This window comes from Hypanus sabinus, chromosome 9, assembly GCF_030144855.1.
Source record: "Hypanus sabinus isolate sHypSab1 chromosome 9, sHypSab1.hap1, whole genome shotgun sequence".
NCBI classification, from domain to species: Eukaryota; Metazoa; Chordata; class Chondrichthyes; order Myliobatiformes; family Dasyatidae; genus Hypanus; species Hypanus sabinus.
The window spans coordinates 69282883-69307502 of record NC_082714.1 but is presented as its reverse complement, the minus strand read 5'-3'; the positions used below and the strand labels follow the sequence as shown (position 1 = coordinate 69307502).

At 41.2% G+C, this 24620-nt stretch overlaps 1 protein-coding gene across 1 annotated transcript in view; it reads right to left on the bottom strand.

Annotated features, from left to right (window-relative positions):
- LOC132400058 (delphilin-like) overlaps nt 1-24620 on the bottom strand; it is a 247769-nt gene that overhangs the window by 5789 nt on the left and 217360 nt on the right. Inside the window, exons 18-21 of the mRNA XM_059981142.1 lie at nt 23931-24017; nt 23431-23560; nt 18146-18264; nt 15194-15358 (exon numbers count right to left, since the gene is read on the bottom strand). Coding sequence (XP_059837125.1) covers nt 15194-15358; nt 18146-18264; nt 23431-23560; nt 23931-24017 — 501 coding nt within the window. The remainder of the gene's footprint in view (nt 1-15193; nt 15359-18145; nt 18265-23430; nt 23561-23930; nt 24018-24620) is intronic.

Genomic DNA, 24620 nt, shown 5'->3' with positions numbered 1-24620 from the left:
CTGTAATTCAGTTATTTTTTTGTATCAATGTACCACTTTCCCCCGCCTTCTTACTCAGACTTCTCAACTTTTTTTTACAGCCCTGCATCACTTGGATTTCCAGCATCTGCAGATTTTTCTCGTGCAAAGATAAGGTCACAGTTTTTCTTTCCACAGCACAGGGAAGTCTAAAACTACAGGGTATAGTTTTAAGGTGAAAGAAGTAAGATTTAAAGGGGATCTGAGGGTCAACTTGTTAATGATGTTTATGGAACAAGCTGCCTGAGGAAGCAGCAGAGACAGTCACAATTACAATGTTTAAATGTTTAGACAAGTACATGGATAGGAATGATGTACAAGGATATAGATCAAATGTGGGCATCTGGGTGGAACTAGCTCAGTTAGATATCTAGCTGGCATAGCAAGTTGGTCTGAAGGGCCTGTTTTGTGCTGTATAAGGAGAAGGACACTAGTGTGAATGGACTCCTCTTTCACCAGAGTCTGTACTTATTAGCCAAGCTGAAAATGAAATTCAAGACAGCAATCACTGCATGAAACAATCTGTGTGTTCAGCACCCGCCCCCGCCCCCGATTCATTGGTGATGACCTCATTACAGTTATCAGCAGTCTCTCTGACTCCATCTCTAAACCATTTATCTTGAGGAGCAAATGATAATCTTTACTGCTTATTCCATTGCTATAATCTATATAGCAATAATCACATTCTACTTCCCAGCTATAATCACGTTGTTTTGCTGATGTTATCTTAATATGAATCATATTCTCCTTGGAATTTCACAGCCATCTTGGAGAAATATTCCACCTACAGGCAGTCCCTGAGTTATGAATGAGTTCCGTTCCTGAGTCCATCTTTATGTTGGACTTGTATGTAAGTCAGAACAGGTACATCCGGTATTATTCAGTGTCAGTTAGTCAAACGTTTGTCTTAGTATATAGTATATATTTTACCTTTCTATGCATATAAAACACTAAAGAAATATATGTATTTCAATAATTAAACCTGCATTGCTTAGTAATAATTGTAGCTTTCATTGGGGCAGGGCCTTTCACATGCTCCATTATTCTCACTTTATCCTTTACCTGCATCCTTTAAAATTGTTCTGATCATTGACTAACTGTAGCCTAACGCTTTTCCAATGACTGATGGCGTTTCACCTCTTTCCGATCGCTTTATTATTTCCACTTTATTTTTAATTGCGATCGTTTTCCGTCAACGAAACAGAAAACTGCAGATTCAGCAGCAGCCGCGGGCAGCAGGTCCTCTGCTCCCCTGGGTCCTAAGGTCCTGGGTCAGGCTGAATCTTGCTAAGAAATATTTAAGCCAGATGCAAAGCTACACACTCAACACAGTGTTAACGGTAACGACTTTAAATGACGGACGGCGTCGTGGTCCGACTTAAAAAATGGCAGACGGCGTTCTCCTCCCTCCATTCATAAGTACAAGTTGTTCATAAGTCGGATGTTCGTAACTCCAGGGCTGCCTGTATTTGCACAACTATCCTATCTCTATCTTGAATATTCCCAGTAACACCAGATGGCAGAACTCAACTAAATGTTTTTCCTAGATTCCATCATCTAGAACTATGTTTCTCAACAAAGGTGGTTAGGGGAAATAGAAGGCATTGGGGGGAGGATTCAAGTTTCTTGGGGGGGGGGGTGGAGTGGTAAGCAGCACCCTAACTTGAGGCACAAGAATTGACCGACCATTAGAACAGGTTTTTCCAAAAAAGGATGAGGCACTGGAACACAGGAAGAACTATAACTTTGCAGGTGGTGAGCACTCATCATCACAACGCGTCTGAAACTCATCCCACCTTACCAACCAAACAGACTTTATTGGAGATGCATAAATTAGCAACCAGGGTGTCTAATAGTTCCTCGATTCATGGTATGGAATGCGTTCATGCAATTTAACAGTTGATAAGTCAAGTACGTCCTCTCAACTTTCTCTACAGATCTATGGAAAACAGTTCATGCAGCAATACAGTGCTGGCTGGAACCAAACGGTGAAGTAGAGCCAATCGGTGAAACTGCCGACCCCGAGGATTCGTCTTGAAATGTTCAAAGTGACCTTGGCTTCCTATGTGCAGTCAAGAACCATCTTTGGATATGATGAGACCTTACATGATTGATCAGTCTTCAATAGTATAAAGGTATCTTGCCAAACACCAGCTCTATCCTGACTAACTTACAGATTCCAGTCTGAATCCCTGTCAACATAATTTTTGCTGTTTTCATCTTTGTCAGTTCCTTTGTGCGCTGCTACAATCATTCCATCTGTGTCAACTCACTGCTATCGTCAACATCTGACAGGCATTCCCAGTTTGTGTTAATTTTTTATTTTAATTTAGCCCTGTTAATGAAGGATAAATACAAACGGCACGATCTCTATGAGTCTGAAGGCAGTGACGTTCAAAGCTAATCTGCTAAGAAACAGAAACTACAGAAAATGCATTAATACAATGTTACATACCTGGAGTAAAGTTTTATTCTACTCCCATCAGATCAGCGATGCCCCAGCATCTTATTTTAATACTGTACTGTCTAATGAAACCATGAAACTATGAATATTGCAGAAACACTTAGGTAAAAGACACCCTGAAAAGGTTTCTTATGGTATTACTCAGTTCTAGAAGATGAAAGAAGCATTTGAAAAGTGTTCTCATTTGAGTTAATTCCCAAGAAAGCTAAAAATGACCTTGATAGTGATCTCATTGCTTCTTATAGCAAAGTGTGGAAAATCTCATATAATTGGTGTATCAGAAGTGTTCACCACTGTTCTCTAAGTGGATGCCAGAATTTTAAAATCAATTCCTCTGAGCAGTAACTCTGTAGCTCGTCATATTGATGAAATGAGTGAAGACATTGAGTATCAACCATGCACAGAGCTACAAAAAAACAGAATTTGGGATACAACTGGATGAGTCAATTGTGTGAGGCAATGAGGCACTGCTAATGGGCTATGTACAGTTTATCAAAATGGAAAATTTTATGAAGATATTCTCTTTTGTAAAATGGAGAATCAATATACAACAAGCTCAAAATGTATATTAAGGATAAAGGCATTCTGATTAGGAACATGATTTCATGGGCAACAGATGGAGCACCACAAATGACAGGTTGCTATGCTGGTTTAGTGGCATTTATGAATAAAGAAATTCCAAGTGTGTTTGCAATCCATTGTGTAATTCATCATCAACATCTCACAGCCAAAAACCTCAGCCAGCGATTTAGCGATGTTTTTCAAGCCCGAGTCTTGTAATATCTGCTATCAACAGAATTAAAGCTCATTCATTTAATAGCAGAATATTTTGATGGTTATGCCAAGATAATGATGATGAGTTTGAAGGCTTGCTTCTTCACACAGAAGTGTGTTGGCTGTCAAAATACTGTAGCTTAAAATGTTTATTTGATATTTTTGATACTGTGGTTGAATTTTTGCTCAAAGTTGACAAGGGCACGGGAAACAAGATTAAATTCTATATGGAGATGTGGCGTAACTAGCTGATTTGTATGATAAAATGAACATTCTAAATATGAAACTGCAGGGTGAGAATGTCAGTTTAATCCAGGCAAAAAATGCAGTGTCCACTTTTATTGGAAAATAGGAAATATCATTGGGAAAAGAATACTCTCACAGTTTCCCTGCGTGGAAAGTATCTCATTCACAGGTGGTCATTTGCAAGAGTACTGCTTACATCTGCAGTCACTGAAGAAGGATTTTCAGAATTGGTTCAAGGATTTGAGGGAATCCTGGACTGGGTAATTACCCCCATTTCTTTGCAAGGTGGAAGAACAGGAAGAGAGCTTTCAAGAAGAAATTATCAAAATTCAGAAGTTGAAAAAGCTGCTGTACGGTGCACAGGTACTGTGTAAGCTAAGTTTAAAGAGAAATAAAAATTTAAAGCCGAATCATTTTTCTCATGTTAGCATACGGTAGACATGTTTTTACAGAACATATATTGTGCTAAAGAGGGGCATTGGCAGTATGAAAGTGTTTTAGAGGGGCATTGGGGGAAAAAAAGGTTGGGAAACTCTGATCAAGAATCATAGTATTGCACAGCACAGACAGGGCCTTTTCAGCCCTATTCACCAACCATGATGCCTATCAACGTTAATCCCATTTTCCCGCATCTCTCCCATCCAACTATTTATTCAAATGTCTTTTAAGCACTATAAATGTATCTATATTTTACCACCACCTCTGGCAGCTTAAAACTTACACCTCGAGTCTGCTTTGAATTCTTCTCCTCTCATCTTAAACCTATGCCCTTCAGTTTTAGGCTATCCTGCCCTGGGAAAAAGATTCTGACCATCTTCCCCAGGCATCTTCTGAGCAGCCTGCTACCACCCATTTATGACATGATCCACTTGTATATTTAACTATACATCATATATGCACTTTGTGTCAACTCGTACACTTATAACATATTTTTGTTATCTGTTAATATTATTGTGTTATTATTATTTTAAGCTCCATACACTGTGTATTTCACCTTGATCCCAAAGTAATGTTGTTTTGTTTAGCTGCATACATGTGTACTGTAGAAAGATGAAAAACTTGAACTTGAAGTTAATATTTTATGAACTTCTGCAAAAGGCTTCAGCTTCCTGCATTCCAGTGAGAATAAATCCAGTTATGCAATCTTCTTACAACTCTGACTTGGCCACTCCAGGTCATTAACTTCATTGTTTTTAAGCCATTCCTGTGGGGCTTTGGCTTTATGCTTGGGGTCATTGACTTGCTGGAAAACAAATTATCCCTCAAGTCACTGTTCTTTTGCAGACTGCATCAGGTTTTCCTCCAGGGTTTCCCTGTATTTTGCTGCATTCATTTTACCCTCCCCCTTCACAAGCCTTCCAGGGCCTGCTGCAGTGAAGCATCCCAATAGCATGATGCAGCCGCCACCATGCTTCACGGTAGGGATGGTATGTTCTTGATGATGTGCAGTGTTTGCCTTTCACCAAACATAGTGTTTAGTCTGATGACCAAAAAAAGTTCAATTTTGGTTTCACCATACCATAGAACCTTCAAGGTGACTTCAGGTGCTCCCACATGCCTTCTGCCAAACTCTAGTTGAGATTTCATGTGAGCTTTTCTACATCAGTGGCTTTCTCTTTGCCTCTTCTATAAAGCTCTGACTGGTGAAACACCTGGGCGCAGTTGTATGTGCAGTTTCCCATCTCAACCACTGAAGCTTGTAAACCTTCTAGAGTTGCCATAGGTCTTTTGTTGGGCTCCCTCACTAGTCCCCTTCTTGGACAGTCACTCAGTTTTTGAGGACAGTTTCAGAAGTCTCACAGCCTGGGAGAATACAGCTGTGCCATGTCCATTCCATTTCTTGATGATTGACTTAACTGTACTCCAAGAGATATTCAGTGACTTGGAAATTCTCTGGTATCCATCTCCTGGCTTGTGCTTTTCAATAACCTTTTCGTGGAGTTGCTTGGAGTGTTCGTTTGTCCTCATGGTGTAGCTTTTGCCAGGACACTGACTCACCAGCAGTTGGACCTTCTTCTTCTTCTTGTTTTGCGGCGGTTGGCACCCAGCTTAAAGGTGCATTACCGCCACCTTCTGCTCCAGAGTGTGGATCAAACGATAAACTTACATTCTAAATCCCTTCACCCATTACCACACACACACACACACACACACACACACACACACACACACACACACACACACACACACACACACACACACACACACACACACACACACACACACACCCTAATCTACACTTCATCCTTCCTTCTTTGGCCATCCTGGTACCCTATTCCTGTTTATCCATCATATCCTATAAAAAACCCTTGTATCCCTTAAGAAAGCTGAAAGTACCCTGACCTGTGCTCTCTCACCCATGCCCAGTAACCCTTTTAATGTGAATTCCTGCACCCCCAATTCCCTTAGATTAATTCTCATCATCTCTCTCTGTATCCCATACTTCCTGCAACTCAGAACTACATTTTCTATTGACTCCTCTTCCTGATATTCCTCACACAATCCTGTCTGGTGTTTCCCTATCATTTTCAATGTTTTGTTTAGTGCACAGTGCCCCAGCCTTAACCTAGTCCACATAGTTTCCACTCTTCTGTATCCACTGCCTACCCTAGTACCTGTAACACTCTTTTGTATTTGATATAAATGCCTCCCTTTCCCCTCTCTCTCCCATCTTTCTTGCCATATTTGGATGATTTTCCCCAGATTACACACTTAGCCTCTGCTTTACTGATACTAATGTGCATTTCTATATTTTCTTTCTTTAATGCCCTCTTTGCCAACTCATCCACCCTCTCATTCCCCTTCACCCCTACATGAGCTGGAACCCATAGAAATTTTACCTGACCTCCCTGATTTGCAACTCTTGTGACTGACTGAAGGACTTCATGAAGTACATCTTGCCGGCTGTTTGAGTGAGAAGACCTTAAACTTGCTAGAACTGAGGATGGATCTGAGCATATCAACACTTTGACTTGTCTAGCTTTCTCCACCCATCGCAACACAACCAACACTGCCAACATCTCCACTGTATACACCCCTAATTTATTAGATGTTCTTCTGCTGATTGCAATTGGTTTTGCTGGTATAGCCACCCCAAACCCTGTCACTCCTGTTTCAGGTTCCTTAGCACCATCCATATAAATCTGAGTATAATCACTATACTTTTCCATCACATGATAGTTAAATGCACTTACCAAATCAGTTTTATATTTTTCTTTCCTTTTTACCTCTAACAAATGCCAGTCTATGTCAGGCCACACAATCTTCCATGGAACTACAACCGGATAAACTACTGAAGGACTTATCCTTAGATCAAACACTCCACAATCTTTAGCAATATCATTCCCTACCCAACTAAAGTTTTCCCTCTGAAACCTCCCATTTTCCCCGGACTCCTGCAACACTCCTTTAGCAGGGTGAAAATCATTGTGCCCCTGCAAATTAGCCCAGTAGTTTGCCATCAATTGCATCCTTCTTAGTTCCAAAGGCATTACTCCCAATTCTACCTGCAGGGCTGATACTGGTGATGTTTTAAAAGCCCCACTACACACTCTCAAAGCCTGAGTCTGAATCACATCCAGTTTCCTTATAAAGACCTAGCTGCTGATCCATATGCTACACTTCCATAATCCAACACAGATCTTACTAAAGCCACATACATTCTCTTCAACACTGCACAACTTGCTCCCCATTCCCTGCCAGTCAAACATCTCATCACGTTTATTACTTTTTTACATTTCTCCTCAACTTTCCTGATATGGTCTGCCCATGTTAACCATGAATCAAATACAACTCCCAGAAATTTAAATGATCCAACCCTTCCTAATTCTATCCCATACATCCTTAACTTCTTTATATATACAAAATTAAGGGAGGGAAGTTTAGGGGAGACATCAGGGGTAAGTTTTTTACACAGAGGGTTGTGAGTGCCTGGAATGACTTGCCAGGGATGGTGGTGGAGGCTAAAACATTAGGGGTATTTAAGAGCCTCTTGGACAGGCACATGGATGAAAGAAAAATGGAAGGTTATGGGGTAGTGTGGGTTTAGTACTTATTTTTGTAAGGATTATATGGGTTATAAGGATTATATAGTGTTCTATGGTTCCTTACCTCAATTCTTTTCCTGGTGAAACATACAGTTTGAGTTTTCTCTACTGAAAATCTACATCCTCAATCATTACCCCACTCCACCACTTCATCAATTGCTCCTTGTAGCTTCTTGATTATATGCTCGATGTTCCTGCCTCTTTTCCACAAGGCCCCACCATCCGCAAACAGTGACCTACCTATATCCACCGGTACCTTTGTGAAGACATCATTGATCATAATGATGAAAAGTAACAGCTAATCACACTACCCTGAGGTGTGCTGTTTTCCACTATGTACTGATTTGATAATTCTGACCCAATCTGAACTTGAATTTTCCTACCAAACAAAAAATCTTTTATCCAATTGAAAACTCTCCCACCAACCCCCATCTTGAGCAGGTTAATTAACAATCCCTCCTTCCACATCATGTCATAGGCTTTTTTTATGTCAAAAAGCACTGCAACTACTGACTCTGTATTTGCCTGGGCCTTTCTTATTTCAGTCTCTAACCTTATCACCGAGTCCATGGAATTCCTTCCCTTCCTAAAACCACTCTGATAACTTGCCAGCATTCCCCTCTTCTCAAGCTCATATGATAACCTTTCTGTTAGCTAAGATAGACTGGCAAATGATACTTAAAGGGTTGACAGTGGATATGCAATGGCAAGCATTTAAAGATCGCATGGATGAACTACAACAATTGTTCATCCCAGTTTGCCAAAAGAATAAACCAGGGAAGGTAGTGCACCCGTGGCTGACAACGGAAATTAGGGATAGTATCAAGTCCAAAGAAGAAACATATAAAGTAGCAAAAAAAAAAGCGGCACACCTGAGGACTGGGAGAAATTCAGAGACCAGCAGAGGAGGACAAAGGGTTTAATTAGGAAAGGAAAAAAAGATTATGAGAGAAAGCTGGCAGGGGACATAAAAAATGACTGTAAAAGCTTTTATAGATACGTGAAAAGAAAAAGATTGGTCAAGACAAATGTAGGTCCTTTACAGTCAGAAACAGGTGAATTGATCATAGGGAACAAAGACATGGCAAACCAATTGAATAACTACTTTGGTTCTGTCTTCGTTAAGGAGGACATAAATAATCTTCAGGAAATAGTAAGGGACCGAGGGTCTGGTGAGATGAAGGAACTGAGGGAAATACATGTTAGTAGGGAAGTGGTGTTAGGTAAATTGAAGGGATTAAAGGCAGATAAATCCCCAGGGCCAGATGGTCTGCATCCCAGAGTGCTTAAGGAAGTAGCACAAGAAATAGTGGATGCATTAGAGATAATTTTTCAAATCTCCTTAGATTCTGGATTAGTTCCTGAGGATTGGAGGGTGGCTAATGTAACCCCACTTTTTAAAAAAGGTGGGAGAGAGAAACCGGGAAATTGGTCTGACATCGGTGGTGGGGAAAATGCTAGAGTCGGTTATCAAAGATGTGATAACAGCACATTTGGAAAGAGGTGAAATCATCGGACAAAGTCAGCATGGATTTGTGAAAGGAAAATCATGTCTGATGAATCTTATAGAGTTTTTTGAAGATGTAACTAGTACAGTGGATAGGGGAGAGCCAGTGGATGTGGTATATTTAGATTTTCAAAAGGCTTTTGACAAGGTCCTACACAGGAGATTAGTGTGCAAACTTAAAGCACACGGTATTGGGGGTATGGTATTGATGTGGATAGAGAATTGTTTGGCAAACAGGAAACTAAGAGTGGGAGTAAACGGGACCTTTTCAGAATGGCAGGCAGTGACTAGTGGGGTACTGCAAGGCTCAGTGCTGGGACCCCAGTTGTTTACAATACATATTAATGATTTAGACGAGGGAATTAAATGCAGCATCTCCAAGTTTGTGGATGACACGAAGCTGGGCGGCGGTGTTAGCTGTGAGGAGGATGCTAAGAGGATGCAGGGTGACTTGGATAGGTTAGGTGAGTGGGCAAATTCATGGCAGATGCAATTTAATGTGGATAAATGTGAGGTTATCCACTTTGGTTGCAAGAACAGGAAAACAGATTATTATCTGAACGGTGGCCGATTAGGAAAAGGGGAGATACAACGAGACCTGGGTGTCATTGTACACCAGTCATTGAAGGTGAGCATGCAGGTACAGCAGGCAGTGAAAAAGGCAAATGGTATGTTGGCATTCATAGCAAAAGTATTTGAGTACAGGAGCAGGGAGGTTCTACTGCAGTTGTACAAGGCTAGGGTGAGACTGCACCTAGAATATTGTGTGCAGTTTTGGTCCCCTAATCTGAGGAAAGACATTCTTACTATAGAGGGAGTACAAAGAAGGTTCACCAGATTGATTCCTGGGATGGCAGGACTTTCATATGAAGAAAGATTGGATCAACTAGGCTTATACTCACTGGAATTTAGAAGATTGAGGGGGGATCTTATTGAAACATATAAAATTCTAAAGGGATTGGACAGGCTAGATGTAGGAAGATTGTTTCTGATGTTGGGGAAGTCCAGAACAAGCGGTCACAGTTTAAGGATAAAGGGGAAGCCTTTTAGGACTGAGATGAGGAAAAACTTCTTCACACAGAGAGTGGTGAATCTGTGGAATTTGCTGCCGCAGGAAACAGTTGAGGCCAGTTCATTGGCTATATTTAAGAGGAAGTTAGATATGGCCCTTATGGCTAAAGGGATCGGGAGTATGGAGAGAAAGCAGGTACAGGGTTCTGAGTTGGATGATCAGCCATGATCATACTGAATGGCGATGCAGGCTCGAAGGGCCGAAGGGCCTACTCCGGCACCTATTTTCTATGTTTCTATGTTATCATCCTTTCCATCATCTTGCATATATTTGATGTTAATGCTATTGGCCTGTAGCTAGAGGGTTTTAATGGATCCTTGCCAGGTTTCCTTATTGGAATTACTACAGCTTCTTTCCATGCACTTGGTAATTTTCCCTCCTCCCACACTCTGTTGTAAAGTTGCAGCAACTTCAAAAGCATTCCTTCTCCTAGATTTTTTAGCATAACATCGCATATCAGATCTTTCCCTGGGGAGGTTGGTCTCAATCTCTTTATTGCTCTCACCATCTCTGCCAACGTAAATGATTCATCAATTATATCATCAGTTTCCTCCCTCCTATTTAACACACCTGGGTGTTGACTCATTGCTCTTTCCCTTCTCCTTCTCCCTTCTTCAGACAAATTTTCTGAACTGTGTACCTTTACAAACGACGTGGCCATGATCTCAGCCTTATTCCTGCTGGAGACTGTTGTTTCCTCCTCAGGTATCATTACTGGATAATCCCATTCCCTTCTATCTCCTCCCATCCTCTTAATCATTCCCCATACCTCTCCCACAGTTCTTCCTATTTTGTTGCAAAAACTCCTCCAACTTGTCCTTTTAGCTTGACATATAGTTCTCACCGCTGCCTGTGCCTTCTTATATTGAATCAAATGCTGCATGTTGTGGGTTCTTTTAACTAGTCTGAATGCTCTAATCCTGTTTTTTACCGCCTGACAACATTCCTCTGTCCACCATGGTACCAGTTTTCTATTCATCCTATTTTTACTCCTGGGTATAGATCCTTCTGCTGCCATAATAATTGCTGAAGTCACCTGACTGTTTAATTCATCTATATTTCCAGAAATGTTAATCTTTGTCAATACTTCTTCACTCAACTTCTAGAACTTACCCCAATCTGCTTTTCCAAACACCCACTTTGGGATTCCACCACCTGGTCTTACTTCAACTCTTTCACCCACTGAACATGAAACTGGGTAGTGATCGCTGCCTACTGTTAAAGCAGTCCAAACTCCCCAGTTACGAAAGCCAGCCAAGGTATTAGACACTAATGTAATATCTAATACTGACTCAGTTCTTGCTGTTATGTTTATCCTTGTTCCTCTACCTCATACACATCAAATCCTTTTCTTCCATCAAACCTTCAATTACCTTTCCATTTGAATCTGTAAACGCATCCCCCCATATTGTGCTGTGAGCATTGAAATCTGCACACCACTTTATGTCTGTCTTGTCCTTGTATCCTTAGTAGGCTGTCCAAATCCAACCTTTTACGTGGATTGTAGTAGTTAATTATAACCACTTCCACCACTATGTATTCCTGATCATTTCCCTTTTCCAGTACCCCATTTGGTATACCTTTTTTGATGAATATAGCACAACCCCCTCCTCCCCCTAGATTTCTATCTTTCCTTATCATTGTATACCCATATACCACAAAGTCTAAAGTTGGTTTCAACCAAGCCTCCTGAACACACACTACAAACATTTCTTTAATAAACTGCTTGAATTCCTGGATATTGGCCAGTAAGCTCCTTGCATTCAATTCCAAAAGAATCACCATAATTAGTATTAACCAACCCATGACACTTCCTGGTTTGACTGATTAGTGAGGTTCTCCCTCACTTCCTCCCATGTCTATCCTACTAATCCTAAATGGTTCATTGCTGCTTTGGCAACCAGCTGATCTTTTTCATTTTTTTGAATTTACCTCAGCCGTACTATTAATCACTCCTGCAATGAATGTTTCTAGAGACTTTTTGACTACATAAATCCTGTCATTTGTTCTTTGTTGCATCTCTCGCATCCCTCTTGCTCCCTGTTCATTAGAAGCATTATTCTGTTCTCTTGACATTCTTACAGCTTCTGCATAAGTGATCTTTCTTTTCACTCTTATTTCTTGAATTTTATTCTCCCATCTCATAACCTCACACCCACTGTATGCCACATTATGAGCTCCTCCACAATTACAGTATTTTGTTTGCACTTCTGTTCCACACTTTCCACACTCATGATCACTCCCACATCCAGCACATCTCTTCTGCCTATTACAGTTTTTAGCTATGTGTCCAAACCTTTGACAATTATAGAATCTCAATGGCTTTGGCACATACACCCTTACTGGGTAATTCATGAAACCCAGGAACACCTTCCCTGGCACTCTTTCTTCTTCAAATTCAATCAATACTAATTCACTTTCCTTTTTCACTCCCTCCTTTGTTGTTTTCAGTCTTTGAACATTCATTACTTTTCCCCCTTTGATATTCCTCTTTAATTTCTCCATATTTATACTCATTGGTACCTCCGTGATCACTCCTTTACATCCACCACCATTTTGTGCTCCCACTCTCCCTGTGTATTCCACCTTACTTTTTCCTATCTCTCTTAATTTGAGTGCTTTCTCAGCTGTTCCTCATTCGCACATCTTACCAATAGTCCATCATTAAGGACTTTTGCAAATACTATTTGCCTTATCTTATTTGCCAGTATTGTTGTTAGCACAAAAGGGTTAATTTTCTTCATGTTTCCTTGTGCCTTCTCATTAAACTTTATTATGACAACATCTTCTCTCTAAACTTGTTCATCTTCCACACTTTCAGAGTGCTCTCCACTGTCATTTCTTATTCTTTTATTCCCTTTGTCTCTGTTTTCATTCATCCATCCCCTCACTATCTCCTCATTCCCTTTATTTCTCCCTTCACAACCATCCATTTCTCCCCAGCTGCCTACCCCTGGCCCTGGCCTTCCCCAGCCATAATTCTACAACCAAAACTGCTGTACTCCACACAAGAAAAACCCGCCTTTTCCAACCATTCAGCAGTTGGACCTTCCAGATACAGGAGTATTTTTACTACAATCAACTGAAACATCTTGATTGCACACAGATGATCTCCATTTAGCTAATCATGTGACTTCTACAACCATTTGCCTGCACCTGTGATGATGTGGTGTGTCATATTAAAGGGTGAATACTTATGCAATCAATTATTTTGTGTTTTATATTTGTAATTAATTAAGATCACTTTGTAGAGATCTGTTTTCACTTTGATATGAAAGAGTCTTTTTCTGTGGATTAGTGTTTAAAAAGCCAAATTAAATCCACTATGATTGAGTTTTGTAAAACATTAGAACATGAAAACTTCTGGGGGAGGATGAGTACTTTTTATCGACATTGTATATTTCCATGGACTGGCAGACATCACAGGTGTCTATCATATATTCACTCTTCTGTTCACACATCTATGCCACCAACAGAAACCAGGCCCAGTGAATCCATAATCTGTTTTACCGACACAAAAAGGGCCAAAACCAATTCTGTCATCCCATAGCGTAGTTCCTCTGTTAGCACCACCACTTCTTAATTCCCCATGGTCTCCACTGTATTGGCCCACTATAGAAATATGGAAAATAGGAGCAGCAATAGACCATTCAGTCCTTCCAGCCTGTTCCACCATTCAGTACGATCATAGATGATCATCCAAATTCAGTCCCTTGTTCTAGCCTTCATCACATATCCTTAGCCGTGGAGAAATATCAGATTCCTTCCTGAATGAATTTCATTATTGTGATTCAACTTGCTCCAGTGGCAGAGAACTCCAGCAGTTCACACTTTCTAAGGAATGTCTCCTCACCTCAGTCCTAAATGACAAACCCTACACTTATACTCTGTGATCCATACTCCTGCACACCCTGATACTGTGTAGTACTGTTAGAATTTTGCAGATTTCATTGCGGTCCCTACTTATCTTCGAAATCCTAATTGAATACAGATGTAGTTGACATCAAACATCAGTTCTGCCACCTCGGCATACAATCCAGTAAATTTTCATTAAAATCACTCCACTGAAAGAACACCTTCAAGGGGAACAAAACAGCGCACAATGCTCACAAAAGCCCTGAATAATTGCAGCATGATATTCTCAGTCCTGTGCTCAAACGTTCTTACTATGAAGGCCAAATTATCATTTACCTTCTTAAAAGCCTGTGGCGTCCTCATATTTACTTGTATCACTTGCTGCACAAGGGCACCTAGAACTTACTGCATGTCCTCCTGAACTAATTCCTACTTCAGATAATAATCTGCTTTCCTGTAATAATCACCAAATTAGATAACCTCATATTTATCCACTTTATACTGCACCTGTAACTAATCTACACACTTCCACAATCTGCAACATCTCGGTATCCTGCTCAAGGCTCACTTACATATTGTACGTATGGGGTCCCAGCGCCTATGCCCATGGTCAGTGCCTGTCACCTATTGATGTTTGCTCTTTGTTTCCTCTCAGCCCACCAGCTCTCTGTTCTTATCAGCACTTTACCCTGATTCTTCAGCTAATCCCTTTATCAATTCTTTCTATAAGACTGATACACCATACGGGCTCTCCCTCATCTATTCTGCTAGTTTCATCCACAGAAATTTCCAGTGGATTTGTCCAGTATAATTTTCCATGTTGGCTTTGTCTCCGCTTTTTCATGTTTTATAATAAACTCCAGCATTTTCACCACCACTGTTCACAAATTAAATAGTCTATTCTTCATCTTCCTCTCTGTATATACTTAATTTTAAACTCATCTATTTCTGAAACTAATTCTCACCACAAAATTCAAATCCTATCCTCTCTCTCTTACAATTTGGTTCCAAATAGGAATATTTTGTCTGATCCTGAGCTGAACCTCTAATCTCATATTTTCTCCAAAGCAAATACCATCCCTTTCCATAGAAGGAGGAGAACATTGTTTTTATATAGAAAATATAAAAGTAGGACTTAACTAGTCAGGACACTTTGGAAATGTTTGGTGTAATTTGTGGCTAACATCTGCACAGATCTGTTGCGATCTCACCTCAAACTTTGTGATAAATTCTGCAAATATCCCAAAAAAAGCTTCTGTTGTTGTTGCCTTTGAATCTTCTCCAAAAAATGTTGAGACTTTATTGAACTCCTCAATGGCTCGGTTCTGCAGGGAGTCGAGGGAAGCAATAAGGGGTTGGGCATCTCCCAGGAATGCCTGGCACTCTGGTTAAGATAGTAACAGTAGGACAATTCCACTCAATCTGTATGACATATGATCCCACCCAGCACATTTTTCAGTGAGTAGTTCCAGTCTTTTCTATTTTTATTGCCCATTATGAACTGTTTTGTCCAGCTTTGATAGGAGTTTCAATGAACAATAAGCCAGAGATTGGAGTTCAAATCCCACAATTTGATATTTTGCATTAAGACTCTTCACCTGGATATCATGAGTCCAGATGAAGAATCTCAATCTGAGACATCAATTATCCAGTTCCCTCAGGAGATGCTGACTGGTTTGCTGAGTTCCCCCAACTTTTTGTTTGTTGCTTCAAATTCCAGCATCTGCAGTCTTCATCAGTCAGTAGGAAATACACATGACTGTGTGGCTAAGCATAACTCAAATACCATTCATAAAGTTGCTGACAGTACAGCCATTGTTGGTGGAATCACAGGTTGTGACGAGAGAGCGTACAGGGGTGAGATATGCCAACTAGTAGAGTGGTGCCACAGCAACAACCTGGCACTCAACGTCAGTAATTCGAAAGAGCTGATTGTGGACTTCAGGAATGGTAAGACGAAGGAGCATATACCAATCCTCATAGAGGGATCAGAAGTGGAGAGAGTGAGCAGCTTCAAGTTCCTCAGTGTCAAGATCTTTGAGAATCTAACCTGGTCCCAACATATCAATGTAGTTATAAAGAAGACAAGACAGTGGCTATACTTTATCAGGAGTTTGAAGAGATTTAGCATGTCAACAAATACACTCAAAAACTTCTATGATTGTACAGTGGAGAGCATTCTGACAGGTTGCATCATTGTCTGGTATGGAGGGTGAGGTGCTACTGCACAGGACCGAGAGAAGCTGCAGATGTTGTAAATCTTATCAGCTCCATCTTTGGCACTAGACTACAAAGTACCCAGCACATCTTTAGAGAGCGGTGTCTGAGAAAGGCAGCGTCCATTATTAAGGACCTCCAAGCACCCAGTGCATGCCCTTTTCTCACTGTTACCATCAGGTAGGAGATACAGAGGCCTGAAGGCACACACTTAGCGATTCAGGAACAGCTTCTTCCCCTCCGCCATCTGATTCCTAAATGGACATTGAAGCTTTGGACACTACCTCGCTTTTTTTAATATACAGTATTTCTGTTTTTGAACATTCTTTTAAATATATTCAATATACATAATTGATTTACTTGTTTATTTATTATTATGTTTTATTTTATTTTTTTTCTGCTAGATTATGTATTGCATTGAGCTGCTGCTGCTAAATTAAAAAATTTCATGTCACATGCCAGTGATAATAAACCCGATTCTGATTCTGATCTGTCTTCCTTGGTCAGGTCTATACGTGAATATCAATTTGGTTAACTCTTAAATGGCCTCTGAAATAGTTTAGAAAGACATTCGATTCAGGCACAATTAAGGATGAGCAATCAATGCTTCAACAACTGCCAAATTCTGAAATAAATGAAAATATCTCCTGTTGTATGAGGACACAATAGTAAATGTCCACCAGTAGGTCGGGCACTTATAACTAGATATTAAATTGTATGACACAGTTTTGACACAAACAATTGAGTTTCACCTGAGCAAAATATGATAACGACAATTATTTGTTTCACATCACTCAGGAAATTTGACCAGACACTCCTGGCCTTGAGCCACCCTTCTGCTCTGAATATATCCTACCAAGATTGCACACAATGATAGGGGTGGGGAGCTGAGATAAGTGGAATGCTGACAAACTCAATCATGTTGTCAGAGGAATGATGATGATTGTGCAATTCGTGTACAGCCCAGATCATGTGTAATATAAAGATTCAAAGCACAGCACCAGCCATACTCAGACAATCCCTCAGTGATTCTAATGCACAATCTCTCACCTGTGTCCGTTCCCCAGCATAACACAATGTTGCTTCACTTCTCTGACCATGCATGACCTTCCAAAGCCCCATGGGGGGAGGGTTGGCTGTTGCTTTGCTGTTGCTTGTGTGTGGGAGGGGGAGCTAGGGGAGGTCTTTGGGTTCTAACATTTAACTGCCATTCATTCTTTGGGGTACTCCCCTGTTTTCATGGACGTTTATGAAGCCAAAGAATTTCAGGATGTATATTGTACACATTTCTCTGACATTAAATGTACCTATTGAAATGATCCTCCTCCCATCTCCAATCCTCAAACAATCCCATCCACTCCTACCCCGCCCCTCTCTGGCACAGCCATTGTTGCCTCACCTTCTGCAGCAGCACAGGCTCCACTGCTCTGCCCCACCCTCTGAGCCACATCCACAACACAGATTTGGTAACCAGTGATCTCAACTAACTCTTACTGGGCTCTCTACCAGGCAGCTATGTTCTCAAATGAAAAGACTGTGTAGCATCTATTTAAGCACAGCCAAGTTATTGAGTATAACTTAAGGTTGCACGCTGGAGGCCATGAACAAGAGCCTACACACCACTCCTATGCACATTTGGTGTACGGTCTTCATTTCATGGTCACCACCTTTTGGGAGAAATTCTTAGCAGCAACAAACAAGAAAGTATTTTGGGAAATTTCTCTCGGACCCCAACAATCCCCTCAAATTCCTTTTAATCATTAATGGGTCCTTAGTACAATCCCATCAAAGTGATTATTTCCTTTTTAATTCTAAACTCTAGCATAAAGTCTCACTGGATATTTCCTCAGGAATATTCTCTCTTCGTAATGTCACAAAGTAGAAAGGACAAGAATAATACTGAGATATTAGACACTGAGAGTAGTACTCTCTGACAGGAAGGATACAGTCATGACTGCAGCAAATCTGTCTTCTTCAGTCACAGTTATGTTCTCACAAGCTGTCTGTATTTCCTTCCTTGTTGAATGAATGTCACCAATTTCAGCAGTTATTGTTCTCTGGTTAACTGGAAAAAAAAGAGTTACATAGATATACATCCAGTAACCACAATGCCATTAGTTTCGAAGTAAATATACAAAGAGATAGGTCTGGTCATGGGTTGAGATTTTAAATTGGAGAAAGGCCAGTTCTAATGGTATCAGAAATGATCTGGCAAGAGTGGATTAGGACTGGCTGACTTCTGCCAAAGGTGTACTTGGAAAGTGGGAGGCCTTCAAAAACTAAATTTTGAGCATACAAAGTGTGTATGTACCTATCAGAATAAAAGGTAAAGACCTTGGTTTTCAAGAGATATTGAGGCCCTGTTTAAGAGAAAAAAGGTGCTCAGCAGGTAGGAACAAATGAGGAGCTTATGAAGTATAAGACGTAAGAAAACACAAGAAAGAAATCAGGAAGACTTAAAGAAGGAATGAAGCTGCTCTAGCAGACAAGATGAAGCAGAATCCTAAAGGAATCTACAGGTATATTAAGAGCAAAAGGATTGCTAGGAACAAGCCAATTCTGGATCCACAAAACAGACCCCTTGGATCCCATGCCTCCTTACTTTTTCAATAAGCCTTGCATAGGATACCTTATCAAATGCCTTGCTGAAATCCACATACACTACATCTACTACTCTTCCTTCATCAATGCGTTTAGTCACATCCTCAAGAAATTCAAAAAGGCTCGTAAAGCATGACCTGCCCTTGACAAAGCCATGCTGACTACTCCTAATCATATTATACCTCTCCAAATGTTCATAATTTCCTGCCTGTCAGGATCTTCTCCATCAACTTACCAACCACAGAGGTAAGACTCACTGGTCTATAATTTCCTGGGCTATCTCTACTCCCTTTCTTGAATAAAGGAACAACATTCGCAAGCCTCCAATCTTCCGGAACCTCTCCCATCCCCATTGGTGATGCAAAGATCATCTCCAGAGGCTCAGCAATCTCCTCCCTCGCCTCCCACGGTAGCCTGGGGTACATCCTGTCTGGTCTTGGTGACTTATCCAACTTGATGCTTTCCAAAAGCTCCAGCGCATCCTCTTTCTTAATATCTACTGCAAATTCCCGCAAGAAAATAAGTATAGTAACAGCCTATGTTCCAAGACTACATTGATGACCGTCCCGCACTTTTCCTACACTACATCGGTGATTGTATTGGTGGGGCTTCCATGCTGAACTTGTCGATTTCACTCACCTTGTCTCTAACTTTCACCTAACTTTCAAACTTTCAAATTCACCTGGGCCATTTCCGACACTTCCCTTTCTCAATCTCACTGTTTCTTCGCTGAAGATAGCTTATCCACTGATGTCTATTATAAACTAACAGACTCTCACAGCTACCTGGACTATACCTTGTCCCACCCTGCCACTTGTAAAAACGTCATCCCCTTCTCTCAATTCCTCCTTCTCCACCGCATCTGCTCTCAGGATGAGGCTTTTCATTCTAGAATAAAAGAGATGTCCTTTTTCAAAGAAAGGGGCTTCCCTTCCTCCACCAGCAACACTGCCCTCAACTGCATCTCTTCCATTTCACATACGTCTGCTCTTACCCCATCCTCCTGCCACCTTACCAGGGATAGAGTTCCTCTTGACCTCGCCTACCATCATACCAGCCTCCGCATCCAGCACATAATTCTCCGAAACTTCAGCCACCTCCAACTAGATCCCACCACAAAACACATCTTTCCCTCCTCCCCACTTTTGCCTAGGGATCACTCCCTATGCAACTCCCTTGTCCATACGTCCTTCCCTACTGATCTCCCTCATGGCACTTATCCTTACAATCAGAACAAATGCTACATCTGCCCCTACACCTCCTCCCTCACTACCATTCAGGACCCCAAACAGTCCTTTCAGGTGAGGCAACACTTCACCTATGAGTCTGTTGGAGTCATGGCCTCCTCCACTGTCGTGATGAGACCAAGCCTAGGTTGGAGGAATAACACATTATGTTCCATTTGGGTAGCCTCCAACCTGATGGCATGAAAATCGATTTCTCAAAATTCCAGTAATGCCTCCTCCACCCTTCACCATTTCCCATCCCCTTGTCCCTCTCTCATATTATCTCCTTACTTGTCCATCACCTCCTTCTAGTGCTCCTCCACCACCCCCAACATTTTATTTCTTCTATGGCCTTCTGTCTCTTTCACCAATCAACTTCCCAGCTTTTTGCTTCATTCCTCCCCCTCCAAGTTTCACCTATCGCCTGATGTTTCTCTCTCCCCTCCCCTCACCTTTCAAATCTACTCCTCAGCTTTTTTTCTCCAGTCTTGCTGAAGGGTTTCAGCCTGAAACATCCATGTGCTTTTTTCATAGATGTTGCCTGGCCTGCTGAGTTCCTCCAGCATTTACGTGTGTGGTTGAATATGGTGAGTGAGTGAGTGTGTGTGTGTGTGTGTGTGTGTGTGTGTGTGTGTGTGTGTGTGTGTGTGTGTGTGTGTGTGTGTGTGTGTGTGTGTGTGTGTGTGTGTGTGTGTGTGTGTGTGTGTGTGTGTGTGTGCGCACGCAACTATATATACACACAGTGCCGATGAAAAGGTATTCACCTCCTTTTTTCATGTTTTATTGATTTACACCATTGAATCACAGTGGATTCAATTTGGCTTTTTCTGACGCTGAGCTACAGAAAAAGACTCTCGTGTCAAATTGAAAACAGTTCTCTACAAAGTGATCTAAATTATTTACAAGTATAAAAAACAAAATAATTGTTTGCATAAGTATTCACAATCTCCAAGTCAATATTTAGCTGATGCACCTTTGGCAGCAAGTACAGTCTTGGCTCTCTGTGCATAGGTCTCTATCAGCTCTCGGCTCTGTGTGCATAGGTCTCTACCAGCTTTGCACATTTTGGTACAACAATCTTTCCCCATTCTTTTTTTTACAAAACTCAGACTCTGGGGGAGGTTAGTGCAGAAATTACAGGGGCCCTAACAAAGATACTTAAAATGCCCTTAGCCATGGGTGAGGTGCCAGAGGATGGGAGGATAGCTAACATACCGTTGTTTAAGAAAGGGTGTAAAACATAAGATGGGAAGTTAAAGGCCAATGAGTCTGACGTGGATAAGTTATTGAAAGATACATGTAAGTATTTGGATAAACAGGAGCAGATTAGATTTGTCAACATGGTTTTGTGCATGGCAGTGCATGTCTAAGCAATCTTATCTCAGACTCTGGAGGAGGTTACCAGGAAAGTTGATGAAGGCAAGGCAGTGGATGTTTTCTATATGGACTTCAGCAAGCTTTTGCCAAGGTCACACTTGGGAGGTTGGCCAAGAGGGCACAGTGGCTTCGCATTTAAGGTGAGGTAGTAAATTGGATATGACATTGGCTTTGCAGGAGAAGCCAAAGAGTAGATGGTTGCAGTTCTGAATGAAGGCCTGCGACTAGTGGAATGCCGTAAGAATCGGTGGTGAATCTGTTGTTATTTATCATGTACTGTACATCAACAATCTGGATGATAACGTTGTACCCTGGATCAGAAAATTTGATTGTAACTGGATCATCCATGTACCCTATCCAAATTCCTCTTAAATGTTCAAATCAAAACTGCAACCATCACTTCTGCTGGCTCTCACCATCTTCTGAGTGAAGAAGTTCCCCCTCATATTCTCCTTAAACATTTGATCCTTCACCCTTATCCTATGGCCTTTTCATTGGATGAGCCATTGAGTATAAGCACTGAGATGCCCTGTTAACATTGAATGACACATGGGTGAAACTGTGGGCAGCTCTGTTTGCTGTCCTATAGGAAGCCAGAGAAGGTACAGAAAAGCCTCACAAAGATGATGCTGCAACTAAAGCTGGGACTGTTTTCCCTGGAGGCTAATGGGTTACTTAAGGGCTTACAAAATAATGAGGGGCATGGATAAGAATGGCTGTTCTTCGTCCCAAGATAGAGTGAGTCTAAATCTAGAAAGCATGGGTTTAAGTTAAGAGGGTAAAGGTTTACAACAGACTAATTTGCACAGGTTCATGGGTAGGTAAGTTTTAGAAAGTTATGGACCAAATACCGCAGAAGAGCAGCTGAGACAACATGGACCTGCCTTTATGCTGTATAGCTCTATGACTTTCTGATGATGTTTTCACTTCTCACCCACACAAGAGCATGAGCACCCAGGAACCTTAACATCATTAGTTTCAAGTTTCAAGCTAACTTCAAGATTGCAGCGCAAAGCAGTGCTCAGCGGCCACTCCAGGAATGAATATCTGTTCTCTGTAAGTAGGGGCCGTGTACAATGCTGATTTGATGGAGACGGACGTGTGAAGCGTGGAGGAACATCTGGTGAAACTTTTGAAATGCCTGTTTCACTGCTGCTGCTACTGTGCGATCGGAGAAATCTCTGGGAGGAAGGCCCCGAATCCTCGGCTTTGCCTGTTGCTTGGCGGCCGGTGCCGGGGTCGAAGCGCTCGGCAGAGATGGTGCTCGGTGCTCGGTGCTCGGTGTCAGAGGGCTGGTCAGAGGCTCGAAGTTTTCGGACGGACTAGGAGTTGGCTGTGGTCGGGGCTCCCAGAGTGCTGTATCGGCAAGCTGCGGTGCTGGAGGTTCATGGCAGGAAGAGTTTTTCTTCTTTCTACCGTCTGCGTGAGATGATGGGCTATCAGGACTTTGAGACTTTCTTTTAAACTGTGCCATGGACTTCTCTTTATCAGATTACGGTATTGCTTTGCATTGTTGAAACTGTGTTATAATTATGTGGTCTTTGTCAGTTAGTCTTTTATCAATTATGGTTTTGTCTGCACAGTTGAAACTATATGCTAACTATAACTATATGTAACTATATGGTTTTGTGTAGGTCTTGTAGCTTTAGGTTTGTCTGATGGGTTTGTAGTTCCTTTCTGGGGAACGTGCTAAGACGGTAGCGCGATATTGATATGCAGCAGCCTCTCCAGACTCTGGATTGGGGATTACCAAACGTTATGTGGTTTTTCTTGTGTGGTCTGTTTTGTGCTTTTTCATGATGTCATTCTGGAGAACGTTGTCTCATTTTTAACTGCATTGTATTTGTGGTTTATAAATGACAATAAACTGAATCTGAATCTGAATCTGAATCATTGTACAAATAGTGGAGGGTCAGAAAGGTTTATCACAAAGATTCAGGCCAAAGTGAAAGCTTTGCATGTTTAGATAATCCAAACACATCAATTATTCTTCTCAAGCAGAGTCTAATTACTGCTTAATAGCTGACCTTTTGCAGCAAGTGCCACTGTTGGAATCTCCTTGGCAAAATCCAGCAGCTCGGGAAAGTGCTGACCCAGTGATTTGGCAAGAATATGTAAAAATGTTGATTTCCCGTCCACAGTCTTTGTGGTGTCAAGCTGGGAGAGAAACATAAGAAAGCTTCAAACACATTACATAAAATATAAATGAACCAGTTCTCTCCACTGCCCTAACAGAAATATACATGTTACACATCCCCTCCTCTCTCCCAATGAGCCCTGGCATTAACAACCCTTCACTTCATTTCATGATATTATCCCATCAACCCTCTCTCCACCCCACAACCCCTAACACCACTAATTAACCACTATCTACAGCAACCATTAATTGCTCTTCTCACCCTATATTTGCCAGGATCATCAACATAATTATTTATTTCTTACTTTTTTCCACGCCCTCAAGCACTCTGCCACTAACTCATCTCCTGATTACATTTGCACCCAGCTCTTGCTTAGTCACGTCACTCACCTCTGTCAGGAAGTTAATTTTAAATCCTGTGGTTTTGGGACTTTTAGGCTGTCCATTATTGAGGTAATTTCCCATTGCAAGAACAAACTGTCAAAATACAGGTGAAAGAATGATTATTGAGCAAAAAAAGCAGTCCTTTATCATCTCTTCTGAGTTTCTTGTGCATTATCCCTCCAGACTGTGAGACAATCCTTCTCCCAATAGATACACAGAGTTCCATCTGCAGGGGGCATACCTCACCAGTGAAATGGACACTTATACAGGCATAACAGAGATTCACAAAGACACATAATGCATGCGAACATGAATCTATATACATAACTACTCAGCAAGACATGAAGATATACACGGACAGGGTGGTAGAGATAGGTCCACAAATGTAAAAGTAAAAATGGATACTAACAGAGATTCATAGACACAAAGGATAATAGGCAGTGGGGGTGGGTGAGGAGATGCACATTGTATCACTGAGACAGAGAAAGAAAAGGAAGGAACTTGCCTTTACCATGCTTAGAACATCTGCAATTACTTCATTCAATAAAGCTGGCAAACAAAGCAACTAAATGAACAAGGCAAGATCCCATAAACCAACAGCAACATAATTTAGCTTGACAGAGTTGATTGAAAGATTTATTAGCTTTGGCATCACTCGGTTCTTCTTTTCTAAACACATCAGGAGGCACGATTTTT